General features: G+C 38.6%; 1 protein-coding gene across 1 annotated transcript in view; it reads right to left on the bottom strand.

The window, feature by feature from the left end:
- The window catches only part of TNPO1 (transportin 1), a 99883-nt gene extending 77688 nt beyond the window's left edge, over nt 1-22195 (bottom strand). Inside the window, exon 1 of the mRNA XM_055421879.2 lies at nt 22061-22195. Coding sequence (XP_055277854.1) covers nt 22061-22075 — 15 coding nt within the window. The 5' untranslated portion in view covers nt 22076-22195. The remainder of the gene's footprint in view (nt 1-22060) is intronic.
- Nucleotides 22196-23857: the final 1662 nt, after the last annotated feature.

The raw sequence follows: 23857 nt of genomic DNA, 5'->3' as shown, positions 1-23857 counted from the left end.
GCCCTCCAGAGATAATGCAATCTCTTTTGAGATTCCAATGTCTTTTTTCTTCACAGAAATAGAAAAAAAATCCTAAAATTCTTATGGAACCACAGAAGACCCTAATTAGCCAAGGCAATCCTACAAAAAAATAATAAAGCTAGAGGCATAACACTTCTTGGTTTCAAACTGTACTACAGAGCAAAAGAAATCAAAACAGTACCAGCATAAAAACAGACATATAGACCAATGGAACCGAATTGAGAGCCCTGAAATAAACCCATGCATATACAGTCAATAATACTTGACAAAGGAGCCAAGAATACTCAGTGGGGAAAAGATAGTGTCTTCAATAAATGGTGCTGGGAAAACTAGATGTTAGTCTCTCAGTTGTGTCCAACTCTTTGCGACCCCATTAACTGTAGCCCACCACGCTCCTCTATCCATGGAGCTCTCCAGGCAAGAATACTGGAGCAGGTAGCCATTCCCTTCTCCAGAGGATCTTCCCGACCCAGAGATCGAACCTGGGTCTCCTGCATTGCAGGTAGATTCTTTTTGTATAAGCCACCAGAGAAGACCTAGGGAGAAAACTGGATATTCACATGTGAAAGAACGAAACTGGACCACAAAAATAAACTCAAAATGGATTAAAGTAACATTACTCTACACTGCTAGATTATTTGCTTGATGGTTTATGTGTGGACATATATGCAAGATGGAGATAAATCGGTATGTGCCCTAGCAAGACTATGGTAACCCTTGGTAAAATTCTGGCATTGAATGATTAAAATATACCAGCACCAGGCAAGCTACTGACTACAATCTATACTTATTATATTTAAAAACATGGTAAAAAAGGGTATGATGCAAATAACCACATATTTTCCTACATAACACATCTGAAATTATAAAGTAAAAAAAAATATATGATTCAGTATTTCAGAATCTAGTTTATAAAGGGAGACACATCTATATAGTTGATTGGGAGCTAAGCTCATAGTTCTTTGAAAAACAAGATAGCACACGGGACATCCACTACAGATCATTTCAGTGATTACAGGTATATTGTTTTGTTACAGTTAAGATTCCTCCTGAAGTTCTCAAGTGAGAGGGCCCTATGAGTTTCTCATTCATGCCCCAAACTATCTTTGATTGTTAAAGTGTAATGGGTTGATTCAGTATTTCATATTTTTAAGCATAAACAAAAAAAGGAACATAGCACAGTGTTCCCTGGCCAAGGCTGAACTGGTAAAAGGGTCAGAGCAGTTTAGACAGTAAAACAGAAAGGTAACAAATGGTAAGTAGCCTATAGGTTGGTTATTATTAGCTTTAATCTAATCTTTCCTTCATTCATTGAAATCTCACTCATAATAGGGGCATATATTATTCAGATTTCAGCTGTGGGAAGACACAGCAGAAAAAACTTATGAAAGGAAATCAATTTTTATAATTTTAGTGCCTGAGCTGAATATTGTTCTACACTATTTTTGTTGCTAAGCAAGAGGATAGAGGCAAAGCATGGGATCCAGAATCATACATACAATCTCAGTTCTCCCAACTGTCTTTTTTAGGAAAGTAGCTTTACTTTGAGTCACAGTTTAGTCATCTGTGAAATGGGGTTGAAGAGAAGATTAATTGAGAATGTAAAATGATGCAACAGTAGGTATTTAATGATCATTCCCGTCACACTTCACTCCCCATTAAAATTATCATTAAAAAAACAGATTTAATGAGGATAGTTTATATCATCAGATAGAATTAAGACAAAGACTACTTAACTATATTTGTATGAGCAAAGAATATATAAGAAAATGGGCTGTTTGACTCATTATTTAAATGAGGTGATATTCTGAAGAAATAGAAAAATCAAAAGAAAAATATTGGAGGAATAGAGGAACAAAGAAAAGAACTAGAAATCAAGTGGTGAGTATTAAATCAGATATAAACGTATTATAATCGGTTTGTAAAAATTTCACAAGAGTGAAAACTAAGTAGGTGATTAAAGGCAGTCTTTGTGGTATGTAAGAAGACAGGAAAAGAGTATCACAAAGTAAATTCTAGAGATAATCCACAATGGAAAAACGGCAGGCAATAATGCTGTATTATCCATGGTATATACCAGTAATTGTTCAGTATGATAAACAACAGCACATACTCTGTGTGTTTGTTTTATTACCATGACAAAGAAACAACAAGCCTCAATCAAGATTGAGACATTAAAAAATTAATGAATATAAAACCTAGAATAAAATGTGTGATAGCAAGGAAATCTGAGATTAGACATATAAAAGATAACATTCATCTCTTATACGTACTAAGAAAGTGTTTATTTTTAAGAATATACTCTTAAAACTGAACCCTGGATTAAAAAGCTTATTGTTGTCTTATAAACATCAGCCAAATAAATATCATGTCATCATTCATCCCCCTCATCCCACGAAATTGAAATTTATCACTTTAAACTTTAACTGTAACTAGAAAACAGATCTTCCAACATCTTATCTTCAAAATGAAAACAGCAATAAACAGTATCTAACTTGTTTTTTTTTTTTAATGGAGAAATCAAGACCCAGAAATCAACATTACAAATTAATTAAGGAAAATAATTTGATTTCTATTTTTTAAAACAGTAACATTCAGGAAAGAAATGGAGAAACAGACAGAGAACAGACCTATGGACATGGGAGGAGGGGAGGTGAGATGTACGGAGACAGTAACGTGGAAATTTACAATACCATATAAAAAACAGACAGCCACTGGGAACTTGCTGTGTGACTTAGGGAATGCAAGCAGGGGCTCTGCGACAGGCTGAAGGGAGGGGTGGGGAGGGAGGTGGAAGGGAGGTTTGGGAGGGAGGGGACATGGGTGTACCTATGGCCGATTCTTGTTGATGTGTGACAGAAACCACACAATTCTGTGAAGCAATTACCCTTCAATTAAAAAATTTTAAAAAACATAGCAACAACGTCTGGTTCTACATTATTAGGCTCTTTTCTCTCTGTTTTTGCACAGTGCACTGATCTTCTGATAATTATCAGTAAACGCAAAGGTCCTCCTAAAGGAAAGAGACGACTGCCACCCGCGTCTAACCAGCGGTTCTAATGGCACAGCGGACTCTCTGTGACCGCATTTCCTAAATGCAGCTGCTTATACCAGGACTGGGCGCTCAGCTGCCAATATGATGAATCCCAGCACAAAAAGGTAAAGCAAGTCAGTCGGATTTCTCAGATATACACACAGGAAGTGTGTGTACTCAGTCGTGTTTGACTCTCTGCGACCCCACTGACTGAGTCTGCCAGGCTTCTATGTCCATGGAATTTTCCAGGCATGAATACTGGAGTAGTATTGCCATTTCCTACTCCAAGGGGATCTTCCTGACCAGGGATCAAACCCGCTTCTCTTGTGTCTCCTGCATTGGCAGGCAGATTCTTTACCACTGAGCCACCTGGGAAGCCCTGATTAAACAAGAACTACTTTAGGATCATTTCGCATTTACCAGTTCTCAAAGCAGAAGCTAAAAGGTCATAACGTGGTAGGCAAGTAGCCACGATTCAATTCCACATGCAAGAGAGTTATAAAGGGGCAGGAACTGCAAGCAAATGCAGAGGAGAATGGACCAGCACGGAGAGAGGCAAGGAAGTGCCGAGCAAGATTACAGGGCCTACCAGTGAGAGCACCTGCTGCTGGGAACTGCCGTGTGTCCAGATGGCTTCCTACTTCCACAAATGACTGAAAAATAAACCTCTCCCCTTCACTTAAGACAATCTGAAATCAGCACTTAATCAGAAGAGAAATAGTAAATAACAATTTAAAAATATAATCACGTAATTATATACACACACACACACATATACATGTAAATATAAAGTAACAAACTATTCCCAAAACGTATTTGCTTTAGGTGGAAGGAACTGAACAAAAATTTTTAGGGGAGTTTTCTTGGAAGTGTAGGGCTCAGAACTAATGAAGGCTGATGACTATCACGGAAATCAGTCTCCTCAGACTGAACACCAGGGTAAATTTGATAGCTGGCACAGAAGTCTCTGAGAGGTACTGAGTATAATGAATATACCCAGATGTGCAGTGAGAAAACCGGATAGGAAAAACAGAAAAGCCAAGAACAAAGTCAGCTGCCAGTTCAGGTCCTTACCCACCTACTGCTATCCCTCCTCTCCTTTCTCTTGCCTTTTCCAAATTTTATTACTTCGGTCCTGAGCGTTGGCCATCACTGCCCCTGCTGCCATCAAGAGGGAAAAAATGCCTCAAATTCATTTTATTAACATTTATACTAATGGGATATACAGACACAGTAGCAATTTACCCTCACTCTGATGCCAGATTTCAGGTAATACTTACTTCCCAAGACTCAGTCCACATCTCAAAGGCTCTAAAACATCTCTTATCATGAATTTCCAGGAAGTACCGCTATTTACAAATATGGAGGATACACATATGCTTTATTTGAACAAATAGAAAAAAGAGAGTTCCTAGCACATTACAAAGCAAGACAAAGTGAGATGATCTAAACGATCCAACAAAACAGTAATATAGTCAGTCCTCTCTGTAAGTTCCACATGCCGGATATGGAGGGCCAACTGTTTTACACCATTTTAAACAAGAGATTTGAATGTTATGCATTTTGGTAACCATGGGGGTTCCTGGAACCAATCCCCTGAAGATACCAAGGGACAACTATACATTACTTACTTATCTGGAAGACTAATTTAGAACCAACAGATAACACGAAAGAAAAATTCACAAGAGGAAATACAACAGTAAACAAACATGGGAAAATGTTGACATTTACTACAATAAAGTACATAATGCAGTAATGTTTTAGACTAATTAGCAAATACAATTTTATGACAATAACATTCTATGCTGCTGAAGATATGATGAATCAACTGTAACAAATTACGGATGGTAGTATAAAATAATCCAACCTACTAGGAATCAACTCAGTAATCTATATCAAGAGCCACTATCCATTTTTATGCCCTTTGTCCTCATATTTCTGAGGCTGTATTCTAACAATCTTAATTTATAAAAGAAAGCACTATTCTCAAAAGATTTTATCCCAGTAGTATTTCTAATACAAGAATAAATATGAGTAACTAACACAATACTTATCTGAAGATGGTCAATTTCTGTAATGACATGGAAAATCTTTATGATTAGAAAATGAAAAAAAAAATGACACAAAGTTGTATGTAGAGAATACTTCACAAGGAAATCCCTGGCACTCCAGTGCCAAAGGCCTTAAGTGCAGCCAAAAAAAAAACCAGAATACAAATATGTAAAAGACATGTATAAGAAAAAAACAATTATTAAATGAAAAAGACTGGAAGGAAACAATAAAAAAGCTCGTGGTGCATTAGGATGTTATGATTATGAGTCCTCTTTTCTTTAAAAATTTTTCAATATTGTGGTTATGTTACCTTTAAAATGAAAATAAATAATAAACAGCTCTAACAATATAATTAAGTCATAAACAGGGCAAGGCAAAAGACCCCAGAGAATGTAACAATATTATGGTATGAGGCTTGCTACCCACAATTGTGACATAATTGTCAAAAATTTACATTATACCATTTTCCTGATTTTTGAGAAGGTGTAAAATATAGCTTAAAAAGTTTTTTGTGAAAATTCTTAAAGGTTAAGGTAATTAAAAGGGTAACTTTTAATTACAGAAAAGTGATGCACTTACAGCAATTGTTTCCCAGATCATGCCATTAAAATGAACAGACACAATGATATGAAAATAATACTGAAAAAGAAAGTATCTTTTACAGTACTGGGAAAAAATTAACTCAACCTTTGGAAAGCAAAAGAACTGTACAAAAAATTATACTAGAAAACTTAAGTGAAAACTGTTTATTTAAGATTAAAAAACTGTTATATGATCCCACAGACCTAGTTTCAGAGAAAGGCCATCCTGAAAATTAGAGAACAGATGTCTTACTTTTACTGAGATAATGGGAATTATTTATAGATTCCATATTTGTGATTAGTTTTTTATCATGATTTTAATATCTTATAGGTAGCTCAGAGGTTAAACCGTTTGCCTGCAATGCAGGAGACCAGGATTCGATCCCTGGGTCAGGAAGATCCCCTGGAGAAGGAAATGGCAACCCACTCCAGTATTCTTGCCTGGAGAATCCCGTGGAAGGAGGAGCCTCGTAGGCTATAGTCAACGGGGTTGCAAAGACGGATACGACTCAGCTACTTCATTTTCACTTTCATACATATGGAGATAATTTTTAACAAATTAATGTTAAGGTTTTAAATGCAAAGACACACACAGTAAGCCTAAACTAAAATATAAAATAAGAACACCAAAATTCTTTAATATAAAAAAATTTTCAAGCATCTCTCAAGTTCCTAATTTTTAAAAACACCAATGCATAATTTTGTAAATATCATTTAAGAAAAATATCAATAAATAACTCAGTTAAACTGTATGCTAAACTAGAAAGAAGAAAGTCCCACAAAAATGTAAATGCCAAAAGCAAATTAAAATGAATTTTACCTTAGAAAAGAGGATCTATAATTCTTCTATGACAGTTCTTGAAACTTCTATACCAGTGAGTTCTATTGATCTTCTCAACAATTATGACTACAAATATTTGGGTTTGACATACACATACTACTATATAAGATAGTTAAGAAGAACCTACTGTATAGAACAGGGAATTCCATTCAATACTCTTTAATGACCTATATGGGAACAGAATCTAAAAATGAGTAGATATAATACGTCTATGTACAACTGACTTACCTTGCTATACAGCAAAAACTAAGCCAACACTGTAAATTAACTATACTCCAGTTTAAAAGAACAGAAAAAATTTTAAATATTTTAAATAAAATTAAGACCTTTTGAAAAACAGTAAATGAAAATTGTTCACTTAAGATAAAAAAGATTATGTTGTACTCATCAACAGATTCTTAATATATTTTTCTCCTTAAGGAAGCTAATGTAGTAAGATGGGGTGGAAAAAATGCTTACAAATTATAACTTGACACTAATGGTATAGTTCTGTGTCTAGTCTATGAGATAGATAACATCTATGATCAGACACTTAAAATTGATAGACATAGGAATCTGATGAATTACCTTCAGAGTACACACTATTTCTATTACACTAATCTGATCCTTAGAAAAATAAATTCATTTATTATAAAACAAATTTTTCCTCAATCGTTTTCCTGGAGTAGGGCTGGGGACATAGAAAGTAAAATCTTTGTCTTAAGTCATATAATATTTCAATTTTAAGAAAAAATGGTCATAAGTCACTAATCCATATTATTTCCAGTTAATGAAATAAATAGTCTTCATTCAACTCATTATACATTCTTACAGCAGTAACACGCATGTTCTAGAAAGAAGAAACTCCAGAAATCAAATCAATAAGCAAACATGTGTTCAGCACTTATATATGTTGGATTTTTTATCTGGAAACTACAAATACAATAAAAGCCTGGAAAGAGAGATGAACTAGGAAATTCCTAAGATTTCTTTATATTACTCAATTCAACAACTCAGTATGTGGCTACACAGTTGAACTTGATCCCATAGCATTTGAGATGGACAGGAGTTTTTATTTCTCAAATAAATAATAATTTCCAGATAATAATTTGATCTGAAATCACAGTTTTGCCTGAGTTGCTGAGCAATTTAAATTCTACTAGAATCTCACTGGAGTGTGAAGGTGTAGATTCTGTTTAACAAACAAAAATGTCTGCTGCGTACCTGATCAGCAAGTAACAATACCAACACAAAAGCCTCTAGCCCACTGGGATATAAGGGTAAAACAAACGTAGGCTTTTTATTAGAGATTTTTCCTTTTTAATGACTCAATTTTTAAACATTTTTACTGGTTCTTAAGGTTCCCCAACAAATTCCTACATTGAATCTGAAACTACTGTATCACTCTCTTGATTCTGAGCTTACTATCTATGCTAAAACAAGACTCCAGAAAAATCTCCTACCTTTACAGTTTCTCCACTGTTTCATCCTTGACGTATGGTGGGGGTGGATGGGAAGGATAAAATTTGGGGAAGCAAAACGGACACTTCAGCTCCCAGCCAGTGTAATTTCACCAGGCATTAAGACAACCTGCCTGGGTCTTCAAGTCCTCTGTGCCATGACAAGCCAAAATAACATCAGTGAAAAAGGCGTGTCAGAGATCTGGGGATTTTGTCTCAGTTCTTCTCTGCACAAAGAACTGGCGGGCAATCTTGTATAGGTCAATTACACTTGTTTGGTTCACTCCCTTTCTTACAAAGCAATTAAAGACCATGCTCCTTTTCAGCCTCTAGAAGTTAAAACATTTAGTAAAGAATGAATCTGGTCATATTCTACATAGCAAAGCCAGCCTTACTTTACACTTGCTACTAAAATTCTCCAAGTCTTCACAGAAACTTGTATTCAACTCAGTTGTACTTCTCAGTTCAGTTCAGTTCAGTCGCTCAGTCGTGTCCGACTCTTCGCGACCCCATGAATCACAGCACGCCAGGCCTCCCTGTCCATCACCAACTCCCGGAGTTCACTCAGACTCATGTCCATCGAGTTGGTGATGCCATCCAGCCATCTCATCCTCTGTCGTCCCCTTCTCCTCCTGCCCCCAATCCCTCCCAGCATCAGAGTCTTTTCCAGTGAGTCAACTCGTCGCATGAGGTGGCCAAAGTATTGCAGTTTCAGCTTTAGCATCAGTCCTTCCAATGAACACCCAGGATTGATCTCCTCTAGAATGGACTGGTTGGATCTCCTTGCAGTCCAAGGGACTCTCAAGAGTCTTCTCCAGCACCACAGTTCAAAAGCATCGATTCTTCGGCGATCAGCTTTCTTCACAGTCCAACTCTCATATCCATACATGACCACGGGAAAAACCATAGCCTTGACTAGACGGACCTTGGTTGGCAAAGTAATGTCTCTGCTTTTTAATATGCTATCTAGGTTGGTCATAACTTTCCTTCCAAGGAGTAAGCGTCTTTTAATTTCATGGCTGCAATCAGCATCCGCTGTGATTTTGGAGCCTAAAAAAATTAAGTCTGACACTGTTTCCAGTGTTTTCCCATCTATTTCCCATGAAGTGATGGGACCAGATGCCATGATCCTTATTTTCTGAATGTTGGGCTTCAAGCCAACCTTTTCACTCTCCTCTATCACTTTCATCAAGAGGCTTTTGAGTTCCTCTTCACTTTCTGCCATAAGGGTGGTGTCATCTGCATATCTGAGGTTATTGATATTTCTCCCAGCAATCTTGATTCCAGCTTGTGCTTCTTCCAGCCCAGCGTTCCTCATAACATAATCTGCATATGAGTTAAATAAGCAGGTTGACAATATACAACCTTGACGTACTCCTTTTCCTATTTGGAATCAGTCTGTTGTTCCATGTCCAGGTCTGACTGTTGCTTCCTGACCTGCATACAGGGTCCTCAAGAGGCAGGTCAGGTGGTCTGGTATTCCCATCTCTTTCAGAATTTTCCACAGTTTATTATGATCCACACAGTCAAAGGCTTTTGCATAGTCAATGAAGCAGAAATAGATGTTTTTCTGGAACTCTCTTGCTTTCTCCATGATCCAGCAGATGTTGGCAATTTGATCTCTGGTGCCTCTGCCTTTTCTAAAACCTGCTTGAATATCTGGGAGTTCACAGTTCACATATTGCTGAAGCCTGGCTTGGAGAATTTTGAGCCTAACTTTACTAGCCTGTGAGATGAGTGCAACTGTGCAGTAGTTAGAGCATTCTTTGGCATTGCCTTTCTTTGGGATTGGAATGAAGACTGACCTTTTCCAGGCCTGTGGCCACTGCTGAGTTTTCCAAATTTGCTGGCATATTGAGTGCAGCACTTTCACAGCATCATCTTTCAAGATTTGAAGTTGTACTTCTGGGACTGCTAAATTACTTGAGTGAGAATTTCATGTCATGTGATTCTTTCAGCAAATACCTGGGCTCCTGTGAACTGACTGCACCAGGCTTAGGTCAGTTCTTACCGAATTCATTCTTTAGTTGAAAATGTTATGTACAAAAATTTTCATCATAACTTGGATTTCTACCCAATAGAAGTCTTTGCCTATTATATCCTCAAAACTGTGTAACAAAAAACTGTATAAAACACTTTTGAGCTAAGAATCCAATGTAGTGTTCTAATTCCTACTCATTGGATCACCTATATTTTAATGATTCACGGTTTAAAGCTCTTTTCCTAAATTAATTCTCCTAATATTTTTTAAAAAAGGTTTGATAAGCAGTATTTTATGAGCCAAAACATATGTCAGGACTCTCCAGTTCATACCCATATATATTGCCAATTAAAACTTTACCACAAAAAGAATTAACTCAAGTACTTTACCTGTCTAAACAATCAGCAATAGTAACTCAAAAAAGTGCCTGGTAAAATTTGGCATCCCAGGTGACTCAGTGGTAAATAATCTGCCTGCCAATTCAGGAGACGTGGGTTTGATTCCTGGGTCAGGAAGATCCCCTGGAGGACGAAATGGCAACCCACTCCAGCATTCTTGACTGGAAATTCCATTAATAGAGGAGTGTGGAGGGCTACAGTCCATGGGCTGCAAAGAGTTGTACATGACAGAGCATGCACGCACATGCTGGTAAAATTTACATATAAAGCTCAAAGATCTTCACTTTTCTTTCCTTGTTTCCTTCTGTCCTGATGCTCATCAAGGTGACATTACACTCTGATCCACCACTGCTAAGAGTTATAAACTAGATCTAGAAATTTAAAATCACATTTTTGATGTAAGAATCTTTGTCTCTCATTTCTATATTTGACTTATTTGCCCACGTCAAATGAGGAATTTCAGACTTTTCCATGCACTACATGGGAGGCACTGCTGTATACAGCTTAAGAGTACAAACCCTGTTGTTCCTTAGCTTGACTTTGCATTCTTGCTCTGCCACTTATTAGTCACGGAAAGAATAATTAACCTATGATCTACAAAATGAGATAATTAATAGTACTTCTACCTCATGGGGCTATTATGAGGAAAAATGGCTAAGTTCCATTAAAAAAACTCTTTGTCTAAAAAGATGACAACAAAAAGTAATATAAAACCCTAGACTGGATCGTGTACTGCAGGAAAAAAAGTGTTATAAAGGATGTTACCAGAACAAGTGACAAAGTTGTAATACAGACTGTAAAACACTAAATTTCCTGAAGTTGATGACTATATGTGGTTTCAGAAGAGAATATCCTGCGGCTCTTAAGAAGTACATATTAAGGTATTAAAGGGTAGAGGAGCAAGATGTATGCAATCTACTAAAAAAAATAATTTTATGTGGCACTGGCTGGAAGAATGTGGCAAAATGTTACAAATGGGTGGATGCAGGTAAAGGGTATATGAGAGGTCTCCCAATTACTCCCATAACTTTTCTCTAAGTTTAAAATTATCTAAAAATATCTTTAAAAACAACCTTTGACTCCATTTATCCACTCTTTCCAATTAATGCTTGATTATTCCCTTCCATTCACAGAAACATCTTGAAAGTTGGGTACAATCACCCTGTTTCCCCAGCCCACCCCCCAAATATATTCCATGAGACTGAGATTTCCTTGTTGCCGAACCAAATGGTTTCTTCTTGGCCTCATCTTAATTTCTTCACAGTGCTGAAAACAGGCAATGATTCTTTCACCTCTTAGCCTGTGGCAATATATCTCCTTTGGTTTTCATTTTACCTTGCTGACCCCCCCCCACTCCTAAATATCTCCTATCTACATAATCTATCCAGTTTGTACCAATGAATAGCCCTTTGAATTGCAGACTCAAGTATCTAACATCTTGTAAGACATATTTACTTGTTTATTAAAATGGATATCTCAAACTTTGCTGGCTAAAACAGAACTTGATTTTCTTCTTCATCTCACACGAATTTGTTCCTCCTCCAGTTGCCTATTATTAGTAAATGCTACTAGTGTTCATCCAGTTGTTCACGCCAAAATACCAAGGTGTCATCCTTGATTTCCCTTATATTCTACACTTAAACCATCAGTCAGTTCTGTTGAAATATACTCTTAAAATATACCTTTAAAATATACTCTGAATCTGACCACTTTTCACCTTTACTGTCTACCATAGTCCAAAAACCATTTTCTACAAAAGTAGTCCAGTATAATTGGCTACCCAGACTTCCCTCTTGTTCACTTCCAGTTCCATTTTTTGAGATGAAGCAGCAAAAATGATCAAGTTAAAGTTGCAATTATCTCTCCATCAAAACTGTCTAATGGTTTCTCTTCACAATTAGAAATAAAACCTCATATTCTTAGCATGGGCTTCCCTGGTGGCTCAGCTGGTAAAGAATCCGCCTGCAGTGTGGGAGACCTGGGTTCAACCCCTGAGTTGGAAAGATCCCCTGGAGAAGGGAAAGGCTACCCACTCCAGTATTCTGGCCTGGAGAATTCCATGGACAGTCCATGGGGTCACAAAGAGTTGTACATGACTGAGCGACTTTCACTGTATTCTTAACCATAGCCTACAAAATTGTTCCTAATGTGGGATTCTGTCTCTCTCTGAACTAATCTAGCAGACTATCCCCATTTCCCATTATGCTCCACACCAGTTTTCTTATAGTTTCCTGATGTTACACTTTTTCCTACTTAAGTCTTACTTTTGCTTGCTCTATCTTCAAATATTGATACTGCTCGCTTCTCAGACTGCCTTTCTTAAATGTCATATTTGGCCAGCAAGGTTTTCTTCCCTCTCTACCTGCTTCCTCTCTATTTCTTCTCACTGCTTTAGTCAGTACCTATTTTTTCCCCTTTCTTTTCATTAGAAGAATCTTTAAATGAAAAATTGGTATCTGCTGCTTCTCACTGTATTAAAGTAAACAATACAGATAAAATTCAAGTTCCCCTCAAGTACCTCTCCTAATCCTGGTCTCTTCCCCAAAGGTACTTTAATATTCATTTGATGCTGTATCCTTACAGAGCTGTTTTGGGGGCATTTAAATACATATCTTTATGTCAAAATAAAATGAATTTTACTTCGGTTCTATAAAAATTCATCTAAAATATGCCTTAGCTTTCCTACTCATTATATTTAGCTCTGGTTTGGTGGTGGTTTAATCGCTAAGTCATGTCCAACTCTTGCGACCCCCAACCCTGCCAGGCTCCTCTGTCCATGGGAATTCTCCAGACAAGAATATTGGAATGGGTTGCCATTTCAATTTTATACCATTACAAGCAATTCACTCTTTTAACAAATATTTACTGTCTATATTCTAGGCACTGTTTTTATTGCAAATAGAGCAATAAAGAAAACAAAGATCTTTGCCCTCTTGGAGTTTACATTCATGTAAGAAGAGAAAGACAATAAACTGAATATTTAGTGCTAACCTTTCTGTAAAGGACTAGAAAGTAAGTTTTCTGCACTTTGCAGACCATGTTCAGGCCAAATACTAAGAATACATCTGTTATATAGTCTTTCTGTTTTACAATTCTTAAAAAAATGTAAAAACCATTCTTAGCTCATAGGCTGTACAAAAACAGGCCACAGGGCAATGGAGATAGAGCCTCCTGACCCCTAACTGTGTATGTGGTATGCACAAAATAAAAAAGAATCCTGGATAAGGGGGATAAGGGGTTAGGATGCAGTATTAAACAGTGTTCAGAGAATGTGAGAGCTGAGAAAGGCCAGTGGGTAAGGAGGGAAAGTGGCAGTGGGAAATGAGGTCAGGGAGGTAAGGGGAAAGGGAAGTGGGTTGGGTAGATTATGTAGAGCCTTGTAAGTTATTAAGGACTAGATTTTCTGAGCCAAAGGGGGAACCACAGTGCTTTGAATGGAGAAGTCACAGAGACTGTATTAATCATAAAAGGTTTGCTCTGGCTAGTATACTGAAGGAAGACTGCTGGCAGGAGGGTAGGATAGAACAGGGAGACCAGATAGAATCCTGCGTAAGTAATCCAAAAAGATATGATGGTTGTAGTTTGGACCACGATAAGAGTAGTGAAGAGGGTGAAGCATGGTAAAATTCTGGATATATTTTGATGATATAGGGAAAAAAAGGTTGTCTTGATGGAATGGATGTGTCAAAGAAAGAGCAAAGTCAAGAACAACTCCAGTATTTTAGTGTGGAGAAGCAAACAGCAACCCACTCTGGTATTCCTGCCTGGAAAATTCCATGGACAGAGGAGCCTGGTGGGCTACAGTCCATAGGGTTAAAAAGAGCCAGACACGACTGAGTGACTGAGCACATATGGCATTTAGATGGTATTTAAGGCCATGAGACTGAATGAGATGACCAACGGAGTGAGTATGTGTGAAACTCAAAAAAACAAGGCCTGAGCTCTGGGGCTCTCCAACATTAAGTCTGTGTAAAGAAGGGCAAAGGAGAATTACAAGAAGCCAGCACTAAGGTAGGAGATAACCAGGGGTGTGAGTTATCCTGCAAAGCAAAGAAGAAAGTGTTTCAAGATTAAGAGAAATAGCTCTGTCAAAGGTTGCTGATAGGTCAAGTAAAATGAACAGACTCAATAACATATGGCATTTGGCCACATGGAAGTTACTGGAGAAACTAAGTAATTGTTTCAGCTCAGAATGGTGCAAAGGCCTGATTGGAATGGGTTTGACAGAGTATGGGAGGAGAAAACGGCAACAGCAAATATAGACAACACTTTCAGGGAATAATGCCGCAAAAGGAAACCAAAAATATGGGGAAACAGGTGGTGAAGAATGGATCAAATTTTTTTAACATAGTAGAAATATGTGGAAGGACAGAAGCTGAAGCAATTCCTTGAGCAGATGATAGAGGAGAAAGGATGGGATCTAACACAAAAGCAGACACAAGAACACAGAACAGCTCATCTAAGATAACAGCATGTATTGACACAGACGATCGCAGTCCATGGGGTGGTGGAAGTGTGTGGAAGTTTGCTGACTGCTCCAGTTTTCTTAACAAAATAGGAAGCCAGGTAATGAACTGAAAATGAGGATGGGAAAGACATATCAGAGTTTTGAAGAAAAGAAGATACAAAATAGTTATTGAGAAAAGTGGGAAAGTGAACAGACTAGGAAAATACAGTATAATCAACAGGCAGCTTAACAATTCACACGAGGCATGTCGCCATGTGTGGCTGTGTTTTCTTCTGGCCATACTAAGATACCTAGGGGCAGGTGCAAAGAAAGCAGAGAGCTGGTATTAACCAGTGTGTGGTTCTACTAAACAAGCGAAGAGCAAGGGAGTCATCCAAAGGAGTGATTATCCGTGGAATTTAAACTGAGTAAGAAAGGAAGTTAAAACATCAAGAGGGTGAGTGGCAGGGACACAGTAATAGGATCAACAAACTGGCGATTCCACTGGGGTAAAGAGAAAGTCGGGGCAGAGATACTAACTAGAAGGAGTGAACTACTAGATAGAAAGTATGGTCAAAGAGTAGAAAACATGAAATCGTAACCATAGAGCGACTGCAGTTACTGACAATGCGAGAGGGAACCACTCTGGGAATGAGTGACTGAGATAAGACAGAGCAGAAAGGAGCACTGGAGGAAAAATCAGGGACACTTATTCGAATTTCAATATGAAGACTGAGTGGTACTGAAGAGGGGGGCACAGGCCTGGAGCAAAAATAAGAGAGAAATGAGGAGGAATGACCTTATGTTAGCAGTTGACAGCCATCATAAAGGGAAACAGTCACACAATCAGAGGACATAATCCAAAACTACGGATTTTTAGGCAGAAGGGAGGGAGAACAGTAGCTTTTTCGAGCTTTGGGTTTTGCAGATGAAGGCACAGTAGAAGAATATGAAGAGCTGGGATGGGGGTTAAAAAAGAAAAAAAAGGAGCCAAATATAGACCTTTTAATGATTGAGAGTAGAGGAGATAAAAGGTGACCTGAAAGCCTGGAGGTTCTGTGGCTACTGACAAAGACTTCCTTGAATATACATGATTCCTGATATACCCATGTGTTTCTCTAAGAAACAGAAACTGCTCAAGTTGAAAAAGTTTTTATTTGAAAATTAAAATGGCTGTACTGATTTATTCAATGTTTGAGTTTCCCCACAACCTTATCAGTACATTCTAGCAAAATACATTCTACATTCTTATCACTTTTCCCAATCTGATGGGTAAAAAAAAATTTCACTGTTTTACTTTGCATTTCCCTATTGGTGGGGTAGAGCATTACTTTCATGATCATTGGCTAGCTGTATTTATTTGTCTATGAATTTGCCCATTTAAAAAATTGAATCCTTTTATTAGTTTAGAGCACCTAAAAATAACCTATTTTTCTGTTCTTAATGAATCACACAAATCAACACTGCAAATTTCTTGTTTTAGATCTTTCAATGGCTCATGCTAGGGCAATACAAGGTTCAGTAGGTATCTCCTCCTGAAATCCTTCTACTATATACTAGAGATTCTACTTCAGTTCAGTCACTCAGTCGTGTCCGACTCTTTGTGAGACTGTAGCACGCCAGGCTTCCCTGTCTATCACCAACTCCTGGAGCTTGCTCAAATTCATGTCCATCAAGTGGGTGATGCCATCCAACCATCTCATCCTCTGTTGTCCCTGTCTCCTCCTTAAAGCCTACCAATCAAATCTAGTCACACCCCTTGGTTTCCATATTGTCTATGGTTGATTTTGCACTACAGTGGCTAAGTTTGGTTTGTCTACAAAGCAGAAACTATTTACAGGGTCTCATCAGATTTATATCACAAAAGCTTTACCTACACTTCATTGCACTTTTTAAATTTACATCTCTCTCTCTACAGTAGGATCTAAATCTCTTGAGAAAAAGGGACGATCTCAGCATTAAAAATGCTCATTAAATGCATAAAGGGCACATGAAGTCCTCCACAACTTGGCATCTTTCCATCATTTTCCTACGTGCCAGCTAAAATAAACTATATTTTTACTTCATTAAGTAATTTTTAAAAACATTATTTCTAGTGGAAGTATAATGATCAGTGTTTTGTATTCATTTAATTACAATCTTGATGGATACCACCTATTCCTAATTATTTATTTGCACCTATTTTATACACTTACAATCTGGTGAAGTATTTCTCTACCCTAATTCCTTCCCTAGTAAAGACAAAAGCAATGGAATCTTGACCTTTCTGGGATCAATCTTTTCACCTGTAGTGGTTACTTTGGTATCTGAGGTTTCAGGGACTTCACCAATAATTATTTCACTAATGGCTTCAGAGTGCTTCAAAGTCAATTACAAAATGCAACTAAAAAAATTTTTTTTTGCTTTAGTTTTCAGTATAAAATTATTCTCAGACACCTTGTTGATACTCTTACTCTCCTTAACATTTTTTTTTTCTATTATGACTTCAGTTGACACTTTGCCAGGGATTTCAGTAAACATGTTTTTCAATTGAGTTATTTAATGGGCCTTTGTCATTTCTCTTAACCCCCATATTTGATGGATTTGTTTTCTCCTCCTCTAAGAGGTCTTTACTAAGAGCATTTCACCCACAAATGCTTGCAATCATTTTAGAAACCAGCTTTATATGCTCCTTACCAATTTACATCTCATCCTGGTAAGGAGTTGTCTTTTTTTTCCTTTTTAAAGTAAACCTGGATAGTTAAACCTTATCTGTTTTAAAACTTTGCAAGTCATTCATTCATTACTTCCAGCTCAGTTTACTATCTTCAAAATGTGGTCTATGCAGTTTCCCTGGTGGCTCAGCGGTAAAGAATCCGCCTGTCAATGCAGGAAACATGGGTTCTATCCCTGGTCCAGGAAGATCCCACATGCCAGAGCAACTAAGCCCTGAGTTCCACAACTACTGAGATTGTGCTCCAGAGCCCTGGAACCGCAGCCACTGAAGTCTGCATGCCCTAGAGCCCATGTTCTGCAACAAAAGGAGCCACTGCAATGAGAAGCCCGCACACCACCAAGTACAGAGCAGCCTCCACTCCCTGCAACCAGAGAAAAGCCCGAGAAGCACTGAAGACTGAGAGCAGCCAAAAATAAATAAGTAAATTTTAAAAAATGTGGTCTATGATCTATAGTTAATAGATTCACTGTTTGAGTGAACTATAAAACACATTTTAAGATTCTGCATTCATTCAATGTATACATATATTTATTATAAGATTCTGAATATGTGTGTCACATAAAACTTTACAATAAAAGAATATGCATTTCATAATCATGCAGATCTAGATTCAGATTCAGCCAAGAACACTCTTGAGTCTCTGGGCAAACTACTTACCTACTGATACTTCAGTTCTCCCATAAGTAAAATGGAAGTAACCATCATGTGTAAGGCAACAGGTGGCTAGGATAATGAGCGTAATGTATGTAAAAGTAATAATGTATGCTGAATGCCTATAAATGATGACTATCGTATTACATCATTATACAATAGAAAAAAAATGTTAATTCACTCTCTATTCCCTTTCAGCTCAGGCAAAAGGGCAATAAATGCTGTGCTCCTCAATTTAATTCCATTATTAAATTCCCTTAAATAAAAGCAGTTTGGCAATATGAACTGAGTTTTTGAATGTTCATATACACTGACCCAATATTTTCACTTTGGGAAATCTATTTTAATGAAATAATCTAAAACACAGAAATTGTTTTACGTATAAGGATGTTCATTGTAGTGTTTATTATAACTGCAAAAATATAATAAAAGAAACTTGCTAACTGTCCAACAGCAAAATGTTTAATTATGAGAAATTCATAAAAACATCATGTGGTCATTTAAAAAGATACTGACAAAATAATTTCATAGCATGTCAGAATGTTCAAGGTGCTAGGTGAAAAAAGCAAAATTATTAATATAAAAGTCTCAACTGTATAAAAATCAAATAAACTGAGAAAAAATACTGGAAGGAAATGTATCAAAGGGCTTAATTATCTCATGGTCCTGATATCTGTGATTATTATTTTATGGTTGCTTTCTATAGCTTTCTAAAACACCAATGACCATGTCAAAGATGATGATAATAACAGTTATTATTTATGAAGTGTTTACTACATGCCAGGCCCAGTTCTAAGAACTTAGTGTATTACACTGAAAAGACTTGCTTTGTTTTAAATTTTCTACCATTAAAAAGACATATGTTGATTCAAATCTTGTAGTCTTTCAGACATCAGATTTCCTTCAGCTTTCCTTCAATTCTGAGTTCAAATATTTGCTCAGCTATCAGGTGCCATTTTGGAATAAGATGTAGCCACCATTCCTGTATTGGTTCTATCTACTGCAGAAAATTCTAAGACAAATCTGCACCCTAATTTTCTGTTCCAGTATGTCATTTAACCATTAAGACTCTGGAACTCTTAACATTATTACACAGTACTTCAAATAATTCTAGTAAGGAGGTCTTGAAATAAGCAAACGTGGCTTCTGAAAATTCTTTCCCACTCTAACACCCAACTGTGTGTGCATGCTAAGTTGCTCCAGTCACATCCTGACTCTTTGGGACCCTATGGATTTAGCCTGTCTATGGCATGTTCCAGGAAAGAATAGTGGAGTAGATTGCCATGCCCTCCTCGAGGGGATCTTCCTGACCCAGGGACTGAACCTGAGTCTCCTGAGGTTCCTGCATTGCAGGCAGATTCTTTACCACTGAGCCACCGAGGAAGCCCAACACCCATCTATAGAACTACAAATCTACAGTTACCACTTCTGCAAACCTCTGTCTTCCATTGTAAACTCCTCACCCTCTACAATCCAGGAGACCTTTCTTACCTGCCAGCACTCACCAGAGAGCTATCATGCTGCTGCTGCTAAGTCACTTCAGTCGTGTCCGACTCTGTGTGACCCCATAGACAGAAGCCCACCAGGCTCCCCCGTCCCTGGGATTCTCCAGGCAAGAACACTGGAGTGGGTTGCCATTTCCTTCTCCAATGTGTGAAAGTGGAAAGTGAAAAGTGAAAGTGAAGTCGCTCAGTCGTGTCCGACCCTTAGCGACCCCACGGACTGCAGCCTACCAGGCTCCTCCATCCATGGGATTTTCTAGGCAATAGTACTGGAGTGGCTTGCCATTGCCTTCTCCGGAGAGCTATCATAGCACTGGCTGAATGGAACCAACTAAGAAAGATTTTCAACACCTGGGGAACTTAGCTGTCTCTGATCCTACCTTTCTAAAGGTGGAATTATTCTACACTGTTTTTAAAAACTCCTCACTTTGATTTTCTCAGCTTTTTCACCCTTTGTTTTTTAGGAACAAGATCTCTTTGGCACCAATATGTATTCAAATATCAATTTTAGGAAAAACTTCATAATCTATATCCTGGGCAAAACAAATAACTCCCACTTATTGCTGTGTTCTTCTCTGCAGTTTACATTTGATAAATTTATTTAATTATATATGTCACTTGGTTTGACTTCCTTTATAACCAAATTCCTTTTCTTAAAAACAGTGTCTGCAGTAATCCAACCTGGTCAACTGTAAGCAATTCTTCTAAACATAATACATTTATATTTCAATGCAGTTCATTTATAAGATTTAGAAAGAAACAGTTCATGAGATGGCTTTAACATTATATAAAAAAACTAGTCATAAAAACAATGGATACAAGAAGTTTTGATAACGGAAAGATTTACAACTGGAATCATATATATTTTTACCAAAATCTAATCCTGCTCACAATATATAATAATAATAAGCTATACAACTTTAAAATATTTCAAGATACTTCTGTTGGGGGGAATTCAGTAATTCCCTGAATATCTAGGATGAAAATGTAATAACATCAAGCCTGATCTGGTAGGGGCCTCTTTCAGGTAAAAGAAAATGGATCACTAGTAGTTCATTAGGCTCCCATTAAATTAGGTGAACTGCCAAACTGTTACGCATTTATGCATTGCATACACTGCAGAGTAAAAAACAAATCTGCACCTTCAAGCTAGTATTTCTCTTTTGCAGTTGCAAGTTTTCAACTTGGCAGTCATTCTCTAAGAAGAATAGGTGCAGGAGAGGGTAAAAAATGGAAAACAGAATTGATTTATAAAAACGGAATCCTCCCCTGATTAAGTATAACTTATTTACCATTCTAATATGAAAGCTTTGACAAAACAGAGAAACTTAAAACCAAATGTAACTTTTGTTATCCTAAAAACGAGCATGTCAGGACAGCCATTTTACAGTCTTGCATTTTCAAATACCTACTACACAATACAACTTGTATTTAAAAAAAAAATCTTTCCTTTAGGTAACAAAACAAAACACCATTTATATACTCATTGAAGTTACAAGCTTCAAGGCAGGATCGCTACTGAGCTTCTTAACACAACTGTCAAAATCAATTTGTGGACAGTCTCCAACTTTAATTTTCTATATTTTTATCTGTGGAAGAACGGAACTGATTAGTGATGGTTAAGGTAACGCGCTTAAAACTATGCAATCCTTGTAAAATCCAGTTGATTCTTAAAATCTGAAAACAAGTTAACAAGCGATTGCTTTCAAAAGGAAGAAAACCATTCCCCAAACAGGTTGCTGGTGGCGTGGGTGCGCTTCTCAGCAGCAGTTCCCTGGGGCGTGTTCGCGTGGGAGAAGTACAGAACGGCAGAAGTGCAAAAAAAAACACAGACCCACGCAAAACCCGTACAGTTACGAACATTAAAATTGAGTAAACACGTCGTGAAACCACGAGTCCCCAAGGGGAAAAAAGCCGCCTGCAGACAGCCATCAGCCGTCGGAGTGTGGAGGCGGTGGTGCGTGCGGGCCCGGGACGCCCGAGCAGAGGGGCCGGGCGGGGACAAAGGGCGGGCCTCCGGGGCAGCGCCCGACGGGGCCCAGAACCCGCGGGGAGCGGCCGTCCCGGGCAGCGGCGGCGGCCCCCAGGGCCCTCAGACGCCGCGGTTCAGTCAGCCCCCTGAGGCGCAGGCCTTCTTCCTGCGTCCCCTCAGGCGCCACGGGCCCTACCTCGGACACCTGAAGAGCCGCCGCCCGCCCCGCGTCCGGATCCGCAGGGACGCCCGGGCCGGCAGCTGTTGGGCTCAGAACCGCGCCGCCGCCGCCGCCGGGCTCCAAACGGCCAGGCTGGCACCGATGAGGCGGCGGCGCGTCTCCCCGCGGCCGGCAGGCAGCTGGCCAACAGCTCGCCTCGGTTCCCGCCCGCCAGTCAGGGGCCGCGCACCCTCACGCCACCTACCCGGTCCCACACCATCCCAGAGGCCTCCGGCGCTCGGGCCCTCTGCCGAAGCGGCGCTGCCTCCCGTCCGGGGCCTGAAATGGCTGCGGAACAAAGAGAATCTGGGCTCCGGCGAGCGCCGGTCCGATTGGCCGGGGGGCGGGGCCCGCCGCGGGAACGTTCGGCGGCGGTCGCCTTGGCAACGGCGCCGGGGCTGGGAAAACCGCGGCTGGGGGACTGCCGGGCCTAAGGACCTGCGCCCGGTGGCGCGTGGCAGCGGTTGCTACGCCCGCGCTGCAGCCTCGGGCCTCGGGCCGCCGCCGTGCTCCAGCTCGCGCCTCCTGCGGCCGGCCGAGCCTGTGGTTCAGGGAGGAGCCGCTGCCGACGCTGCTCTGCCCTGTGAGGCCTCGGCCAAAATGGCCCTGCCTCTGAGCTAGACGGCCCTTCCCGGGGACCAGCTCCAAAGTGACAGCCCTGCCCCGGGAGCCTATTTAATACCGAACGTGCCGCGTATTCCACAATAATACAGTTACATTGCCGCTGGTAAAAGGCAGAAGTGTCTTCAGTGCATAGATAGGGTGGACGCTTGTCCGCGAGTATTACAGGATAGCTTCTGAGGTATGCTGTGTCTGACATATCGACTGCTATGCAGGTGAAATTAAATGCTTTCTAAAATTAGGTTTTACGTCTTCAGGCGTGTATTCATATAAAAGTGTCGTTTCTTGCTGTTAGAAATAACAGGTTCTCCTCTCCGTAACAGGCCGTCATGAGAAATTAAAATGTCTTCTATTTTCTGAACAGAAAAATATTTATACTTTATATAAATGAGTATATAAAGGTAGACGTTTTATATACTCATTTGTAATAATGGTAGTGAATCGATAAATAGTTCCCTTCCCCATATTATTCTTACATATAAATTTACTATATGTGAATATTTTAAATATGCATAGCTAGATCATTATTTCCTAAGGTGAGGATGCCGCTGATAATATTCTTCCTCATGTGGTCAATGTGTGTAAAAATACCAGCAGTTTTGACTATCTCCTACTTGCAAATGCAGTATACATTATGTTTTGAAAATGTGTGGTGGTTGTTGCCTTCCAGGTATATTCCAGATAAAATTGTAGTACCAATACTAGAAAGTGTTTTTCATACTCAGACATCTTATTTGTTAATAAACTTGTTAATTTTCATTTGCAAGAACAATCATTTTATGAAAGAATGTTTATTTAATTTAGACTGTGAGTATAAGAGGAGATTTTCTATCACTAGGAAATTGAACATAGCAGAAAAAATATTTTAAACAACTAAAATATTTATAATTATTATGAACATTTTCTAATGGTAATTCAATAGCAGTTGCATGCAGTAGTGTGAAGCAAAAAGAGACCCCTGGAAGAGGAATAGATTACCAAGAAAAAAAAATCTTAATGTCAGCCTTCCTCACTGGTAGTTCAGTATATCTGCAGCGATATTTATCCAAAATATGTGTATTTATCCAAATAACAAACATTATATTTCTGCCTTTGAGAAGTCCTGTCATGGAATAGGGAGCCTTGTTCTGTACAAATCAGGATGTGTGTGGTACTTGTATGTTACTTTACTAAAGAAAAATAACAGAAATACTTTTAAAATGTGTAGGATCAGCAAATAATGACAGGTGTAAAGATATATTGATTAAGCAATTACTAAGGAATTTGCCTGACTAATAGTTTGGAAATAGTTGAATTGGAAAGAAGTAAAGTATTATTTAAAGTATGTGAGAAGATTTGAAGTGTTTTGAAATTGAGACTAGGCAAATTAAATATCCGTTCT

The sequence above is a fragment of the Moschus berezovskii genome, chromosome 18 (assembly GCF_049115385.1).
Source record: "Moschus berezovskii isolate FMDL1 chromosome 18, NW_MosBer_1.0, whole genome shotgun sequence".
Taxonomy (NCBI): domain Eukaryota; kingdom Metazoa; phylum Chordata; class Mammalia; order Artiodactyla; family Moschidae; genus Moschus; species Moschus berezovskii.
Note: the sequence above shows the minus strand (reverse complement) of the source record. Positions and strands in the feature narration are given on the sequence as shown.